Source organism: Panthera leo, chromosome B1, assembly GCF_018350215.1.
Source record: "Panthera leo isolate Ple1 chromosome B1, P.leo_Ple1_pat1.1, whole genome shotgun sequence".
NCBI lineage: Eukaryota > Metazoa > Chordata > Mammalia > Carnivora > Felidae > Panthera > Panthera leo.
In genome coordinates this window covers 71,750,288-71,768,894 of record NC_056682.1, presented here as the reverse complement: position 1 = coordinate 71,768,894, position 18,607 = coordinate 71,750,288, and the positions used below count along the sequence as shown (strand labels likewise).

Sequence of the window (18,607 nt, the reverse complement as noted above, 5' to 3'; positions counted from 1 at the left end):
TTCTTTATGATGACTTTACGTTATTCTATGACGTAAAGTAATCAAAAATTAGTGTTTTGGTGATCGAGCTTATTGAAACAAAGCTTTGATTTCTGCAGATAACAATAGGGATACACACTGGAGAAGTAGTTACTGGTGTCATAGGGCAGAGGATGCCTCGATACTGTCTTTTTGGAAATACTGTTAACCTCACAAGCAGAACAGAAACCACTGGAGAAAAGGGAAAAATAAATGTGTCTGAATACACATACAGGTAAGAGAACAGGTCTTGGTATTTACTGATTTGCAAGAAAAATGTCTCTTCGCATGTGGTTTAACTCTCTGCATGATTTTGTTACTTTTAAACAGTCATCACTTATGCTCTTAGGATTGTTTATTTTTTATTTGAGAACGGATCATCACTCCCACTCTCAATGAATCTACACCACCTTAGGAATTCCTTGCATGACCACCATTACTAAAATCCTGTGTTACTTTTAAATACAATTTTAACATGTGTCATTACTGTCTCGATTTCGAACTTTGGTTCATGTCCCTTTCTCCATACAACCATAGTCAAGACGTCTTTTCTTATTCCCTGTCCCCCATCTTTTAGATGTCTTATGACACCAGAAAACTCAGATCCACAATTCCATTTGGAGCACAGAGGCCCAGTGTCCATGAAGGGTAAAAAAGAGCCAATGCAAGTTTGGTTTCTATCCAGAAAAAATACAGGAACAGAGGTATGACTAATCAGCATGTAGTTACGTTTTTTAAAGACAGAATATAAATACAAGGAGCTAAATTATAATCACTGAAAATATGTCTCCTTTGAAAAGAATTCTTGCTTGCTGAAATGAACTCTCAGGTAAAGCAATGTAAGTACTGAAACATTAATGAGCCAGTTAGAACAATAAAAACTTCTTAGGGGATACTTTATTGTTGCCGGGTTTTTACCTCTAATGAAATTAAACTTAAAAGCACCAGACAGGGAAGACCAGTTTTTGGTTCTTCCTCCATAATCTGGCTGAGGTGAGAGGACAATGAGGGACTCCCTGGCCTCTTTGCTTAGCTCCATAAGGGGTTCTGAGATCACCATCTGGCCAGAGTCAGGACTGCAAGTTATGGGAGGTTTCTTAATCACGAAGCTTCAGATCCTTCTAAGGGCCAATCTATCTCCCTGTGGAATGTTTGGGGATCTTTAGACATCCTAGGCCCTTGTGCGTTTTTCCTAGAAAGGAGAGCGATTTGTACTTTTCCATAACCTATATGATTGCATAGGGGAACCTCAGGTTCGTGCTAGTCCTATGGTTATACTCCGGCTGTACTACTACGTGCTAGAGTTGACTTCAGACACTAGCCCTCCAAACTGGAATCCTGATTCACGCCGGGCTCGTACACACCAAAGCCATGCCCACCTGGTTCCCACACACAGGCCGCTATATCAGAAGTAAGGTTGATACTTTGTTCCCTGTTGATGTAGAGGTTCTTTAGAGAGGGTGAGACTACTTGATTATATTTCCTTTTCCAAACGTATACATCCCCTAAAAATGCTGGTAGAGCATAAGTCCTAAAAGGAATGGAATGCCAAGTTTTAAAATATTTATCTTTATCTTCTTTCTGCTGTTTTTACTTTAGATAATTTACTTGTGGTTTTGGCATGCTTACTGAGGCTCTTCTGATAAATTAAGCCCTACCTCAAGTGTTGCTCGTTTTAGGTGGGTGGTCCTTGTTTCACCCAGAATTATGGTGGGAAGACTTAGAAAAACAGATGTGCATGCATATATTAAAAAAAAAAAAAGAAGAGAAAATCTTTGGGGGATACTACAAGCTTTATTATCACTGAAAATGCACCCCTATTTATTCCACTCTTTAAAGGAACCAGCACAAGATGATAACTGAATTTCAGACTGTGGGATGACGGGGACTGCAGAATGGGCTCCAGTTGTCCCCTGTCACACACCAAGCAATTATTCCCTGTGGATACAGATTTCGCTTTGTCCTTTGCAATGGCCCCAAGCCTTTCTCTTAGGCATAGCTTTCATATTCGTTATTCAACCTTTGCTCTGCTTTTGGTAATTTTCAAGGTTTAGTATATTACCTAAAGTTTGGCTTTAGATGTGGATAATGTGAATTTCATGTGTCTTAAGATCTACTACAAGCATTACTTAACATGGTAATTTGCAAGTGGTAGGCACCCAATAAGTAGTTGTTGAATTTAATTAAATGACACTGAACAGTATTTGGTCATGTGTACATATCATATCATGGTTTGCCAAATCTGTTTAGTGTTCCATGTATATGTATATGTATATTTTAATGATTATAATAACATATAACAAAGTTTATATCGTGTTGGTGTACATCATCATAGAAACCATTTTCTAAAAGAGTGAATTCTAACTTTTAGGGGAAAAAAATGCAATTTATTTTCAGATTCCCAAAATAAGAATTAATATACCATGCTAAGAAAATAATGAGTATTTTGAACTGTGCTAATTTTTCTTCAAAAATATAGGATGCGCATTTCTGTTCTTAAAATATTTGGTTGCTCACCCAAATCATGTGGCATTATAATTCCTCTAAAATTCTGTAGTTTGTACTATATCCCTTGTATTAAATCCCTTTAACAACATGTTATAAAAAGTTGCACTGTTTCACAGTGAGCTATTACATTAGCTTGAGATAAATGTCAGGGCTCTAACCACATCTGAGAATAAAATTGGAAGTACTACTGGGATACTCCTGTAAGAGCCATTTCTGGCCATTTATTTCCAGAAATGAGCTTCTTTTTCTTAGCTTGGAAGAATGTGGTTATATCCAGGCCATCAGGTTCAGAAAAGTTAACATTAATTTTGACATAGAATGCATCCCTATTGGAATAATTGGCCTGTTGTTCTTAAATAATTTATTAATATCTACCTTTATAAAATATAGTGCAACTACATTTGTGTAAGAGTGTTTGTCTTTAAATTTAGTATTTCGTATCAGCACAACGATACATGTACAAATGTTCCATGTTCCTGTGTAAGAAAATCTGCAATAAATTATTTTTTCCACTTGTCTCTAGACAGTTTTTATTTCACCAAAAATGATATTAATGTCATTATTGGCCATGTTATTAATGCCATTTTTATACATACATTTTATAATTTTCCCTATTTTGCACTTTAATTTTAATTCAGTGTTGTTATGAAGTTGAATGGCTCCTCTTAGATAGGCTTAGTCTCAGATGCTCTTTTTCTTCAGTACCAACTAAACGCAGAAGCAAGACGAGACCCAGGGGGGACAGATCCATGGGTCGATAGGAAATGACATCATTCCTTGAGGATCTCAGTCTTTCAGGAGTGAAAGACACATGTACAAATAATTACAATATATGATATTTGTAGTGTTCATCCAATTTAAGAAACTGAGAGAATACGTAGAGAATGAGAAAGGAGGGGATCAAGGTAAGACGGGGACAGGGGGCAGCAGGGAGACCAGGCAGGGTTTTATGAGGGTCTCACTTAAAGATGAATCAATGCCATGGGAGCGAGACTCTAGACCTCTTCCAGCAGCCGATGCTCAGGAAGTGTCTCCAGATTCTCTCCTGCCTAATCCTCCTGCACAGCACGCATTCTGTGCATTCACTTTGCTCTGCATATCTTCCAAATTTCTACAATTCCTTGACGTGTCTCTGTTCCACTGACCCTGATGACCCCTTCACGTTTGTTTGTTTTCATTCTCTTTTTATTGTTTCTGTTCAGTTATTTCACAAACATTTTTTTGGTAAGAGTTTTAAAACATGAAGAAAAGGTTAAAGGACTCCTATAAGGCACAACCATTCACCAAGCACCTGGATTCTACACTTCTTAAAAATTTACTAAATTTTTGGCAACTCCCTTTTAATTCATATTCTGGCTTTTTGTAGTCTGCTGGGTTTTATTTCTTTCGTTAAGCGCTCACCCACATACTATAAAATTCACTTTTTAGAAGTGTACAGTTCACTTTTTAGAAGTGTATTCACAAGGTTGTGCAACCAACTAATTCCAAAATATTTTCATGACCGCCCCCCAAATCCTGTAATCATTAGCAGTAAATCCCAATTAACCCCTTCCCCCAGCCCCTGGCAACACTAATCTATTTCCTGTTTGTAAAGATTTACCCATTCTGAGCATTCCATATAGCAGAATTGTACAATATTGGCATTTTGTATCTGGCGCTTAGCATAAAGTTGTCAAGGCTTGTCCATGTGGTAACATAAATCAGTATTCCGTTACTTGTTAATGGTTCAGTAATATTCTATTGTATGGATTCGCCACATTTTGTTTATTCCTTCATAAACCATGGACATTTGAGTTGTTTCCACTTTTGGTTAATATGAATCACACTTATGATCATCTGTACAAGCTTTTGTGTCCATATATATTCCCAGTTCTCTGGTATTAAACCTAGGAGTTTCATTTCTAGGTCATATGGAAATCTAGGTTTAACTGTGGCAAGCTGCTAAACTGTTTTCCGAGGTGGCTGCACCAGTTTTCTTTCCCACTGGCAGTGTATGAAAGTTGCAATTTCTCTACATCCTTGACAACACTTGCTATTGTCCATTTTTCTGATCCAAGCCATTCCAGTGGGCGTGAAGTGCCATCGCACTGCGGTTTTGATTTGTATTTCCCTCATGACTGCTTATGTTGAACATCTTTTCAAGTGCTGGTTAGTCATTTGTATATCTTCTTTTGAGAAATTCCTATTCAAATTATCTGCTCTTTGGGTGGGTGGGCGTCATCAACCTGCCCTTGGGGTCTCCATTGGCCGCCTGCCAGCTGGCCTCTGCCCTCAGACTGGCCTCTGCCCTCAGGCTGGGCTCTGTCTTGAAGGCGTGAGTGGAGGTGCTACTCCGGAGCTGGAGAAGGAGACACCCAGCAGCACTGTGGAGGATCCAGGGGATCTGCAACGTCCCCCCAACCTTCCTCCCCCCCTCCCGCCCCCTCCATCCCTGCACTCCCAGCGCCCTCTCCCCACCTGCGCTTCTCTTTGGGCGCTGGCACCCAGGGTCGGCCTCTCACAGTTCCGGAAAGGAACCCAGGCAGCTCTCTGGCGCTGGGGACTGGAGACCCCATGAGGCCCCACAGAGGCCCAGGGGCGGTGGTGATTGTGCGAAGCCATGCTGAGCTGCGCTGGGCTTTGGTGAGGTGCGACAATTTATCTTTGACTGTTGAGGCAGGAAAATGTGGATGATTACTACATCACGAGGGGGAGGAACTTGGCAGGGGCTAGTCAGAAGGCCTGTTAACATTTCTGAACCTCGGGGTATCATTATCTGTAATACAGGAATGATCATTTTCTCCTCATGGGAGGGATTCGTTGGGAGGCTCCTGGTATTTTGTTTTCTCTCACCATTTTGTGGACATTTTTCCTATCCCTGCGTTTATCCTGCAAAATGTTATTGATAACATTATCCATAAAAGACATTTAGGTACTGAAAAGTTGACAAACACACAAATTATTTGCCCCTTTGTAAATGGAGTTATTTGTTTTTTTAGAATGTTTATTTATTTTGAGAGAGAGCACAGTGGGGGAGGGGCAGAGAGAGAGGAGAGAGAAAATTCCAAGCAGGAGCCATGTCAGCGAAGAGCCGAATGGGGCCGGATCTCACCAACTGTGAAATCATGACCTCATGAAATAATGACCTCAGCTATGGGATGCCTGGGTGGCTCAGTCAGTTAAGTGTTGGACTGTGGCTCTGGTCATGATCTCTTATGAGTTCGAGCCCTGTGTCGGGCTCTGTGCTGACAGCTCAGAGCCTGGATGGAGCCTCCTTTGGATTCTGTGTCTCCCTCTCTCTGAATCCTTCCCCACTCACACTCTGTCTCTCTCAAAAATAAGTAAACATTAAAAAAAAAAAAAAAAAATCATAACCTCAGCTGAGTTGGAGGCTTAACCAACTGAGCCACCCAGGCGCCCTGAGTTATTTGGTTTTTAATTGTTGAGTTTTAGGAGTTCTTATATTCTGGACACTAGACTTAATAAGATCATGATTTAGAAATACTTTTTTTTTCACCTAATATGTCAGTTTTTTCACTTTCTTTGTAGTGCACTTTGAGGCTCAAAAGGTTTAAATTTTGATATGGTTAAATTTGTGCACATTTTTCTTAGGCTGCTTATGCTTTAGATAGCATACCTAAGAAACCATTGCCTAATCCAAGGTCACAAAGATTTACACCTGTATTTTCTACCAAGAGCTTCATAGTTTTGTTCATAGTTTTAGCTCTTACATTAGGTGTTTGGTGCATCTTGAGTTAGCTTTGGTATATGATGACCCTGGGAGTCCAAATTCATTCTTCTGCTTGTGGAGGTCCACTTATCCCAGCATCCTCTGTTGAAAAGCCTATTCTTGGGGCGCCTGGGTGGCGCAGTCGGTTAAGCGTCCGACTTCAGCCAGGTCACGATCTCACGGTCCGTGAGTTCGAGCCCCGCGTCAGGCTCTGGGCTGATGGCTCGGAGCCTGGAGCCTGTTTCCGATTCTGTGTCTCCCTCTCTCTCTGTCCCTCCCCCGTTCATGCTCTGTCTCTCTCTGTCCCAAAAATAAATAAACGTTGGAAAAAAAAAAAAAAAAAAAAAAAAAAAAGCCTATTCTTTCCTCATTGAATTATCTGGGCACTCTTCTTGAAAGTAAATTGACCGTAAATGTAAGGGTGTATTTTTGGACTCTCAGTTCTCTCCCTAGATTTATGTCTATCCGGGTGCCAGTACCACTCAGTCCTGTTTACTGTAGCTTTGCGGTGAGTTTTGAGATTGGGAAATATGAATCCTCTAACTTTGTTCCCCAACAGCTCCTTTAGGCACTGATGTTTCTCAAGATTTCTTCCTCATAGGGGTGGGAGGAGGGTGTAATTAAAAAAAAAAAAAAAAAAAAAAAAAGATTTCTTCCTCATATCCTTGAATAATCTCACTTGTCAAATCTGTGACTACCAATAATCTTGGCTAACAGGAGTTGCACATCTACCTTGTGCAAGGTTTTCTCCTTGCCACTTTAGATGGCTTATTGTATCCACATCCTAACAACCTAAATAAGTATGTTTTATCTTTTAATACGTTACTGTATTTTGTTTCTAACATTTCACTCTGATGGTTACGTCCATTTTTATAAAAAAAGGAATGGTTTGTAGTTGTGTATGTTTTGTCAGGTTTGGGGAATTAATCATACATTTCCTCATAACAGATGTGAAAGTTTGCCTAATATTTTGGGGGGATAGTTAACAGTTTGGAAAAAAATTTCCAGTGAAGTTGTCCAGATTTAGTGCCTTTGTTTTGTTTGGTTTGTGGAATAGCTCTCTAATTGTATTCTTTGTTGCTTCTCTGGGAACTGATTTCTTTACCTTTTCAATTTATTAGACTTAACAATATTAGTTTTTAAAAAGAAAACTATCCATTTCATTCAGATTTTTAAAAGTATTTTAATAGGCGCACAAAATAAACCTTTTTGATACTTAATTTTTTTCCCACTTTTGAAGATTATTTTGCCTCAAATAGTGTTTGTTTTCTTCATTCATCTCTTAATCCTGTTAATTAGCGACTTTTTTCCATTTTCAGAGAACTGGGTTTTGGATTGGTTAGTTTTACTATTTTTCTATTTTCCAACTTTTAAATTTCTGCTTTAATCATTAATTTCTTCCTTCTATTTATTTAATTCAGTTTTTCTTTGTCCCACGATTTCGAGTTATATGTTTGTCTTAAGAACTGAACGCTATATGGGGCACCTGCATGACTCAGTCAGTTAAGTGTGCAACTCATGTTGATTTTGGCTCAGCTCATGATCTCACTGTTTGGTTGATGGAGTCGAGCCCTGTGTCAGGCTTTGCACTGACAGTGTGGAGCCTGCTTGGGATTCTCTCTCTCCCTCTCCCTGCCTCTCCCCTCTCTCAAAATAAATAAACTTAAAAACAAAAACAAAAACAAAGAATTGAATGCTGTACAATTTCTTCTGATAAAAACATTTGGACCAAGTATTCTGATACATCATGTTTTGCTATCATTATTATTTTTGAATTCTCCAGTTTTACGTGGTATTCTTTTGTTCCAGGACTTGTTTAATCATGTGTTCTTAATTTTCCCTTTTTCCCCCCGTATCTCCACTTTTCTTTGTCCCAACTCTGCTGTCCTGTTCAGTATGCATTTTATTCCTAGCTCCTTCTCTGTACAGGTGTTTGTTCTGGCAAGGAGAGTTTGTTGATTATTTTCAGATATCATAGATCCCATCCCATCCCATCCTCATCAGACCTTCCCTTGGGCTCCTTATGCTTACTCAGTGATTGATTTCTGTCGATTGTTCTTCCCCATTTTGGTTGCTAAAGTCTCAGATTAGTTGACTGAGCTTTCTAGTATGTATTTGAGATATCTGGATTCTCTGATTTTTAGCACCCAGTTTCTTCCTCCTATTTCCTAGATAATAACACCATCTGATGATTTTAGTTATCAGTGTTTCCCAATCCATAGGTTTTGGGTACATTTGGGTTGCAAGTAAGTGCTTTTGTTTTGGCTTAGGCACCTGTGGGTTTTTGGCTTTGCAATTTTAATTGCTATGCCTGTTTGTAAGGAAGATTCAGGAAGACTCAAAAACTACCGTGGCACTGCCATCTTCCCAGAATCCAACATATATTTATTGAACATCTAGTTGTGGCAGGCACTCTTCTAGGTATGATGTTTGGAATGCATCAGTGAACAAACATCTCTGTGTTTGAACCACTTAAATTCCAGTTTTTGCATCTTGAATATTTTTTAAAGTCTTCTTTATTCTGCCTACATTATCCTACTTCAGGCAGTCATCATCTCTAATCGGAACAGTTACAAGATCTTCTTTATAAGTCTTTCTACTTCCCATCGTTCTCCCTCTGCATTCCACACTCCCTAATTGCTGCCAGAGTGGTCTCTCTCAAATCCAAATTACTCTCCTGCCTACAATCACTTAATAGCTATTCATTGTCTCTACACCCCCAGCAAAACATACAAAATTTACCAGCCTTCTATGTTAGTCCCTACCTTTGTGATTTTCCACTATAATCTTTCTGGAATGCTCTGTCCCCATACTCTGCTGGCAAACTCCTATTTCCTAGGCAAATTTAGTCCTTCCTTATCTTCCTGTTCCACAATATTTACCATAGTTAGCATATTGTTTATTTATATGTCCGTTTCTGTCTTAGGCTTTACGTTTTTTTTCTTTTCTTTTTTTCTATTATTTTAACTTTTTTATATATATATAATTTACATCCAAATAAGTTAGCATATAGTGCAACGATTTCAGGAGTAGATTCCTTAGTGCCCCTTACCCATTTAGCCCATCCCCCCTCCCACAACCCCTCCAGTAACGCTCAGTTTGTTCTCCATATTTATGAGTCTCTTCTGTTTTGTCCCCCTCCCTGTTTTTATATTATTTTTGTTTCCCTTCCCTTATGTTCATCTGTTTTCTCTCTTAAAGTCCTCATATGAGTGAAGTCATATGATATTTGTCTTTCTCTGACTGACTAATTTCACTTAGCATAATACCCTCCAATTCCATCTGTGTAGTTGCAAATGGCAAGATTTCATTCTTTTCGATTGTCGAGTAATACTCCATTGTATATATATACCACATCTTCTTTATCCTTTCATCCATCTGTGGACATTTGGCTCTTTCCATACTTTGGCTATTGTTGATAATCCTGCTATAAACATTGGGGTGCATGTGTCCCTTCGAAACAGCACACCTGTATCCCGTGGATAAATACCTAGTAGTGCGATTGCTGGGTTGTAGGGTAGTTCTATTTTTAGTTTCCTGAGGAAACTCTGTACTGTTTTCCAGAGTGGCTGCACCAGCTTGCATCCCCACTGAAAATGCAAAAGAGATCCTCTTTCTCCGCATCCTCGACAACATCTGTTGTTGCCTGAGTTGTTCATGTTAGCCATTCTGACAGGTGTAAGGTGGTATCTCATTGTAGTTTTGATTTGTATTTCCCTGATGATGAGTGACGTTGAGCATTTTTTCATGTGTCAGTTGGCCATCTGGATGTCTTCTTTGGAGAAGTGTCTATTCATGTCTTTTGCCCATTTCTTCACTGGATGATTTGTTTTTTGGGTGTTGAGTTTGATAAGTTCTTTGTAGATTTTGGACACTATCCCTTTATCTGATATATCATTTGCAAATATCTTCTCCCATTCTGTCGGTTGCCTTTTAGTGTTGCAGATGGTTTCCTTCACTGTGCAGAAGCTTTTTATTTTGATGGGGTCCCAGTAGTTTATTTTTGCTTTTGTTTCCCTTGCCTCTGGAGACGTGTTAAGAAGTTGCTGCAGCTAAGATCAAAGAGGTTTTTGCCTCCTTTCTCCTCGAGGATTTTGATGGCTTCCTATCTTACATTGAGGTCTTTCATCCATTTTGAGTTTATTTTTGTGTATGGTGTAAGAAAGTGGTCCAGGTTCATTCTTCTGCATGTTGCTGTCCAGTTTTTCCAGCACCACTTGCTGAAGAGACTGTCTTTATTCCATTGGATATTCTTTCCTGCTTTGTCAAAGATTAGTTGGCCATACGTTTGTGGGTCCATTTCTGGGTTCTCTATTCTGTTCCACTGATCTGAGTGTCTGTTCTTGTGCCATTACCATACTATCTGGATGATTACAGCTTTGCAGGATAGCTTGAAGTCTGGGATTGTGATGCCTAATGCTTTGGTTTTCTTTTTCAAGATTGCTTTGGCTATTTGGGGCCTTTTCTCCTTCCATATAAATTTTAGGATTATTTGTTCTAGCTCTTTGAAGAATGCTGGTGTTGCTTTGATAGGGATTGCATTGACTATGTAGATTGCCTTGGGTAGTATTGACATTTTAACAATATTTGTTCTTCCTATACAGGAGAGGGGAATCTTTTTCCATTTTTTTGTGTCTTCTTCAATTTATTTCATAAGCTTTCTATAGTTTTCAGTGTATAGATTTTTCACCTCTTTGGTTAGATTTATTCCTAGGTTTTTTATGGTTTTTTGTGCAACTGTAAATGGGGTCAATTCCTTGATTTCTCTTTCTGTTGCTTCATTGTTGGTGTATAGGAATGCAACCGATTTCTGTGTGTTGATTTTATATCCTGCAACTTTGCTGAATTCATGAATCAATTCTAGCAGTTTTTTGGTGGAATCTTTTGGGTTTTCCATATAGAATATCATGTCAACTGCAAAGAGTGAAAGTTTGACCTCCTCCTGGCCAATTTGGATGCCTTTTATTTCTTTGTGTTGTCTTATTGCAGAGGCTAAAACTTCCAATACTATGTTGAATAACAGTGGTGAGAATGGATATCCCTGTCTTGTTCCTGATCTTAGGGGGAAAGCTGTCAGTTTTTCCCCATTAAGGGTGATATTAGCATTGGGTCGTTCATATATGGCATTTGTGATCTGGAGGTATGCTCCTTCTATCCCTACTTTCTTGAGGGTTTTTATCAAGAAAGATGCTGTATTTTGTCAAATGCTTTCTCTGCATCTATTGAGAGGATCATATGGTTCTTGTCCTTTCTTTTATTGATATGATGAATCACGTTAATTGTTTTTGCGGATATTGAACCAGCCCTGCATCCCAGGTATAAATCCCGCTTGGTTGTGGTGAATAAATTTTTTTAATGTATTTTTGGATCTGGTTGGCTAATATCTTGTTGAGGATTTTTGCATCCATGTTTATCAGGGAAATTGGTCTATAGTTCTGCTTTTTAATGGGGTCTCTGTCTGGTTTTGTAATCAAGGTAATGCTGGCTTCATAGAAAGGCTTTGGGAGATTTCCTTCCATTTCTATTTTTTGGAACAGCTTCAAGAGAATAGGTGTTAACTCTTCCTTAAATGTTTGGTAGATTTCCCCTGGAAAGCCTTCTGGCTCTGGACTCTTGTTTTTTGGGAAACTTTTGATTACTAATTCTATTTCTTTACTGGTTATGGGCCTGTTCAAATTTTCTATTTCTTCTTGTTTAGTTTTGATAGTTTATGTTTCTAGGAATTTGTCCATTTCTTCCAGATTGCCCATTTTATTGGCATATAATTGCTCATAATATTCTCTTATTATTGTTTTTATTTCTTCTGTGTTGGTTGTGATCTCTCCTCTTTCCTTCTTGATTTTATGTATCTGGGTCCTTTCCTTTTTCTTTTTGATCAAATTGGCTAGTGATTTATCAATTTTGTTAATTCTTTCAAAGAACCATCTTTTGGTTTCATTGATCTCTTCTACAGTTTTTTGGTTTCGATAGCATTAATTTCTGCTCTAATCTTTATTATTTCCTGTCTTCTGCTCGTTTTGGGTTTTATTTGCTGTTCTTTTTCCAGCTCTTTAAGGTGTGAGGTTAGGTTGTGTATCTGAGATCTTTCTTCCTTCTGTAGGAAGGCTTGGATTGCTATATACTTTCCTCTTATGACCTCCTTTGTTGTATCCCAGAGGTTTTGGGTTGTGGTGTGATCATTTTCATTAGCTTCCATATACTTTTTAATTTCCTCTTTAACTTCTTGGTTAGCCCATTCATTCTTTAGTAGGATGTTCTTCAGTCTGTAAGTATTTGTTACCTTTCCAAATTTTTTCTTGTGGTTGATTTTGAGTTTCATAGTGTTGTGGTCTGAAAATATGCACGGTATGATCTCGATCTTTTTGTACTTACTTAGGGCTGATTTGTGTCCCAGTATAGCGTCTATTTTGGAGAACGTTCCATGTGCACTGGAGAAGAATGTATATTCTGCTGCTTTAGGAGGAAATGTTCTGAATATATCTCTGTTAAGTCCATCTGGCCCAGTGTGTCATTCAAAGCCGTTGTTTCCTTGTTGATTTTTTGATGAGATGATTTTTCCATTGCTGTGAGTGGGGTGTTGAAGTCCCCTATGATTATGGTATTACTACTGATGAGTTTCTTTATGTTTGTGATTCATTGATTTATGTATTTGTGTGCTTTCACATTTGGCATATAAATGGTTACAACTGTTAGGTCTTCTTGGTGGATAGACCCCTTGATTATGATATAATGCCCTTCTGCATCTCTTGATACAGTCTTTATTTTAACGTCTAGATTGTCTGATATAAGTATGGCTACTCCAGCTTTCTTTTGTTGACCATTAGCATGATAGATGGTTCTCCATCCCCTTACTTTCAATCTGAAGGTGTCTTTAGGTGTAAAGTGGGTCTCTTGTAAACAGCATATAGATGGATCTTGTTTTCTTATCCATTCTGTTACCCCATGTCTTTTAAAAAAATTTTTTTTTCTTGACGTTTTATTTATTTTTGAGACAGGGAGAGACAGAGCATGAACAGGGGAGGGTCAGAGAGAGGGAGACACAGAATCTGAAACAGGCTCCAGGCTCTGAGCTGTCAGCACAGAGTCCAATGCGGGGCTCGAACTCACGGACTTCGAGATCATGACCTGAGCTGAAGTCAGCCGCTCAACTGACTGAGCCACCCAGGCGCCCCGCCCCATGTCTTTTAATTGGAGCATTGAGTCCATTGACATTTAGAGTGAGTACTGAAAGATATAAATTTATTGCCATTATGATGCCTGTAGAGTTGGAGTTTCTGATTGTGTTCTCTGGTCCTTTCTAATCTTTGTTGCTTTTGTTATGTATGTGTGTATGTATTTATTTATTTATTTATATTTTCATCTTTTCTCCCCTCAGAGAGACCCCCCCCTTAAAATTTCTTGCAGGGCTGGTTAAGTGGTCACAAACTCCTTTAATTTTTGTTTGTCTGGGAAACTTTTTATCTCTCCTTCTATTTTGAATGACAGCCTTGCTGGATAAAGAATTCTTGGCTGCATATTTTTCTGATTTGGCACATTAAATATATCCTGCCACTCCTTTCTGGCCCGCCAAGTTTCTGTGAATAGGTCTGCTGCATACCTGATCTGTCTTCTTTTGTAGGTTAAGGACTTTTTTTTCCCTTGCTGCTTTCATGATTCTCTCCTTGCCTGAGTGTTTTGTGAGTTTGACTATGATATGCCTTGTTCATGGTCGGTTTTTGTTGAATCTAATGGGAGTCCTCTATGCTTCCTGAATTTTGATGTCCGTGTCTTTCCCCAGGTTAGGAAATTTATAACCCTTCCCTATTTCTCTCTCTTCCTCTTCTGGGACCCCCTGTGATTCTGATGTTGTTCCTTTTTAATGAGTCACTTATTTCTCTAATTCTTAAATCATGCTCTTTTGCCTCAATCTCCCTCTTTTTTTCTGCTTCATTATTCTCCATAAGTTTGTCCTCTGTATCACTGATTTTCTGCTCTGCCTCATCTATGCTTGTTGCTGTGGCATCCATCCATGATTGCAGCTCAGTTATAGCACTTTTAATTTCATCCTGACTAGTTTTTACTTCTTTTATCTCCGCAGAAAGGGATTCTAGTCTATTTTTGACTCCAGCTAGTATTCTTATTGTCATGATTCTAAATTCTGGTTCAGACATCTTGCTTGTATCTGTGTTGGTTAAATCCCTGGCTGTCGTTTCTTCGTGCTCTTTCTTTTGGGGTCAATTCCTTCGTTTCATCATTTTGAAGGGAGAAAAGGAATTAATGGGGTAGAAAAATTAAAATTATAGAACTTAAAATTAAAAACATTTGAAAATTAAAAAATTAAAAACACACACAAAAAAAATTGAATAAATGATGCTGGATCCTAGGTGTGTTTTGGTCTGGGTGTTAAAAGTGGTTTGATTGATTAGAGGAAAAAGGGGAAAAAAAAGAAAAGGAAATCGTTTGAGAATTTGAAAAAAATGAATACACTGATGTAGAATAAAATGAAATGATGGAAGTAAAATAGAATTTGAAGAAAATTACACAAAAGTAAAGAATATAGTAAAAAAATTAAAGAAAAATATTTTTAATAAAAATTAAAAATAAAAATGAATTTTTTCTCTTTCTGTATTTAAGAAAAAGAAAAGAAACAAAAAAAAGAAAAACAAAAAGAAACAAAAAAGAGACAAAATAGGGAAAATCATTTGAAATTTTGAAAAAGTGAATACACTGTAGTAGACTAAAATAAAATGATGGAAGTAAAATAGAATTTGAAAAAAATATACATAAAAGTAAAAAATATAGTAAACAAATTGAAGGAAATTTTTTTAATAAAAATTGAAATAAAACTGAAATTTTTTTCCTTTTCTGTATTCAAGAAAAAGAAGTGAAAAAGAGATAAAAAAAGAAAATTGAATAGATGGACCCGCTAACTGATTGAAATATGGCTGAAATTACTTCATTTTTCCCTAGAAGTCTGAGTAGGATACGCTTTATAGTCCATAAACTAAGCAGGCGGTGAGACTTGTGTTCTTCAAGAGCAAGGTTGGCCCAGTTGGGCAGGGCTCAGTGTAATGGCTCCGTTCTCCACTAGATGGCGCTGCTAGCCTACTGGGTTGGATTGGTGCAGAGCCTGTAGGTGTGCTATGCGCATGCGCGGGAGAGGTTTCCATGGAGTCACCCAGCTATCCAATCTCTAGTATGGGAACTCTTAATGATCAGCAATCGCGCACCCGTCCTCTGTCTTCAGCTTTTGTTCACTCCCCGCTTCTTCACTGTCCATGACCAAGCCCCAGGCAGTACCTCTCTCTAGAGCTTTGTCTCAGATGTGGCTATTTTCCCCGGCCCCTTACTTCTGAAGGACTGTGGCTTTGGCCCGCTCCACCCCTCTGCAGGAGGGTCTCACCGAGCAATGGCCGAATGAGCAATGGCTGAATGTCGCCTGCACCCAGGACTGCTTGCCGGACCCTGCTTCTGCCAGTGCCCTGAGATTGCGGCCAGTTGCCAGCCTGCCCCAGAAAAAGTTTGCGAGATAGTATAGCGGCAGCTTTTCAGGGATTATGGAAAATCACAACACACATCTGGCACCAGGCCTCACCCTTAACGACCTTGTTCCAGCACCAGCGGATGTGGCCATTTTCTGGGGTCTGCTGGAACCAGGTGGCTTCAACAGTCTCTACCGAATGTTCTTCCAGCAGTGGAACCGCTTTTTCCTGTGTGGCCTGAGAACCTCCCGGATCCCACTCTGCTCCTGGGGATTCGCCCTTCCCACCAGAGCATCGCCAGGTATCGAGCTGCATAGTTGCAGACTTTGCGCTCCCCTTGTTTACAGTCTTAATGGAATTTAAGCCCTCTCCTTCCTCCCTTTTTAGTTTAGTCCCCGCGGCTGTTTCCAATTTTCCACTTTCTCTCCAGCTGCTTTTGGGGAGGGGTGCTTTTCCCATATTCTCCCCCCTCCAGTCCTCTCTCTGCTCACAAAAACACCTCCCTTACCGCTCCCCAAGTTCAGCTTTCTGCGCCGCATACCTGCTGAATTCTGTGGTTCAGGTTGTGCAGACTGTTGTGTTAATCCTCCAGTCAGTTTTCTAGGTGTGTAAGATGGTTTAGTGTTGGTCTGGCTGTATTTCATGGACGCGAGACACACAGAAAACTTCCATCCTGTTCCGCCATCTTGGCTCCCCCTGGCTTTGTTTATTAAGGCTAAAATAAATAGTTCCTCCTTTCCTAGATTTGTCCCTTGAGCCCAACACCAAATGGGCACTTACCGTATGTTGGGTGAAGGAGTGGAGGGAGCAGTCTCTTCCAGTGGTGGGGCCACAAACGAGAATCAAAGAGAATGATAAATGGAGACTGGACAAAAAGGGAAGCACAAAAGGACTTTAAAAAGTGGCATTGCATAATTTGTGTTTGGAGGAGACCATACTGTCACTGAGGTAGGGGCTGATTTAGAGAGAGAAGAACCAGGGTTGAGGGTGGAACTGGGGGGCCTCAGCTAGTTTGTGTACTACTTTATTGTGGTGGCAGGACAGAGGGTTTGCTGAAGACAGATCAAAGTTCAGTGAAGCAATCCTACTGAAAACGATCCAAAAAAATTAGAGCCAAATGTTATGAAAATGTTATGTCAGTTTGATTTGACGATAGAAGTACACATTTTAAAATTTTTACAGTAGAACACCAATTTATATACACACACAAAAATATCTTGCAGAAAGAATTCATTATTTTATTTGGTTTAAATAAATATAGGGGTAAGTCACCAAATGACATGTTCTATTTTCTGTGTTATTAAAGTTTGTGACATTGTAATAAGAAATATATATTTCATCTTTGTCTCCTCCCTGTTTCTAAACACAGGACTCCTTGGGGATGGCTGGGTGGCTCAGTTGGTTAAGCTTCTGACTCTTGATTTCGGCTCAGGTCATGGTCTTGCTGTTCGTGAGATCAAGCCCCATGTCGGGCTCTGTGCTCTCAGCATAGAGCCTGTTTGGGATTCTCTCTCTCCATCTCTCTCTGCCCCTCCTCCACCTGTGCTTACAGGCTCTCTTTCTCTCTCAGAAATAGATAAATAAACATTTTTTAAAAAAAAGAACTAAAACTCTTGGAATTTCCTGAGTGATGAGAGGACAAAGGTGTCTTTTTTACTTTAATGAGGTGACTTTTATTTACTTATTTTATTTATTTATTTTTTTAAATTTTTTAACGTTTATTCATTTTTGAGAGACAGAGAGAGAAAGCATGAGTGGGGAAGGGGCAGAGGGAGGGAGACACAGAATCCGAAGCAGGCTTCAGGCTCTGAGCTGTCGGCACAGGGCCCGACGTGGGGCTTGAACTCACGACTTGTGAGATCATGACCTGAGCCGAAGTCAGATGCTCAACCGACTGAGACACCCAGGCGCCCCTATGAGGTGACTTTTAAATCACACCTAAGGATGGAGGCTGGTGCCAGTGGAGCCAACCATTGATTGGAGGGTTGGAACTTTCAGTCCCACATCTGAGCTCCAAACTCCAGGGAGGGTAAAAGGACAGGAAGCTGAAAAGAATTGCCAAATGGCCAATGATTTAATCAATCATGCCTATGTAATGAAACCTCTATAAAAGCTCAAAAGGACAGGGTTGGTGAACATGAGGACATAAAGGGTGAGTGATGCCATGGGAGAGGACTTGGGGGCTCCATCCTTCACCTTCACCCACCTTGCTCTATTCCATTTGACTGTTCCTGAGTTATACCTTGTATAATAAACTGGTAATTTAGTAAGGAAAATATTTCTCTGAGTTTGCATGCTGTTCTAGGAAATCAATAAAACCCAAATAGGAGATTGTAGGAAACTTGGATCTATAGCCAGTTGGTCATAAACACAGGTGACAATCTAGACTTGCAATTATCCTCTAAAGTGGGGGACAGTCTTGTAGGACTGAGCCCTTAACCTGTGGAATTTGATGCTGTCTCCTAGTAGATAGTGGCGGAGATGAGTTGAATTTTAAGACACCCAGCTGGTTTCATGAGAACTGCTTGGCGGTGTGCAAAAAAAAAAAAAAAAAAAAATATAAACAAAAACCCACATTGTAAATGGGCGCAGAATTCTTAAAGGGGAAAAGTCACTTACCTGCTTACCCCTAAGTAAGTTTCTCTTTTTGCTGTCCTCACTAATGACTCTTAAGAGCTCTAGAGGGCAGCAGAGAATGCTATTTAGAATCTAAGTCTGATAAAGAATTGGGAGGGACACAGTACGGTACCTCTTGGAAGTACAGTTCACCACCTTGGCTCCCGACTGTCACTTCTTATGTGCAACCTTGGATGCCTCCCTTCCACTCATCCATCCTCCCCTAGGTTCAAAGGAATGTCATCAAAATAACTATTTCTATCTCATTATAACCGTTTGTGTAGCATGAAACGTA

At 39.4% G+C, this 18,607-nt stretch overlaps 1 protein-coding gene across 3 annotated transcripts in view; it reads left to right on the top strand.

Moving 5' to 3' along the window:
• The window catches only part of GUCY1B1 (guanylate cyclase 1 soluble subunit beta 1), a 49,933-nt gene extending 46,890 nt beyond the window's left edge, over positions 1–3,043 (top strand). The window contains exons 12-15 of one of the 3 annotated variants that reach the window (XM_042935215.1): positions 99–253; positions 596–722; positions 1,618–1,697; positions 1,858–3,043. In XM_042935215.1, coding sequence (XP_042791149.1) covers positions 99–253; positions 596–722; positions 1,618–1,650 — 315 coding nt within the window. In that variant the 3' untranslated portion in view covers positions 1,651–1,697; positions 1,858–3,043. Of the gene's footprint in view, positions 1–98; positions 254–595; positions 723–1,617 lie in introns of all 3 variants that reach the window. The other 2 variants (XM_042935216.1, XM_042935214.1) reach the window with 2 other exon arrangements.
• Positions 3,044–18,607: the final 15,564 nt, after the last annotated feature.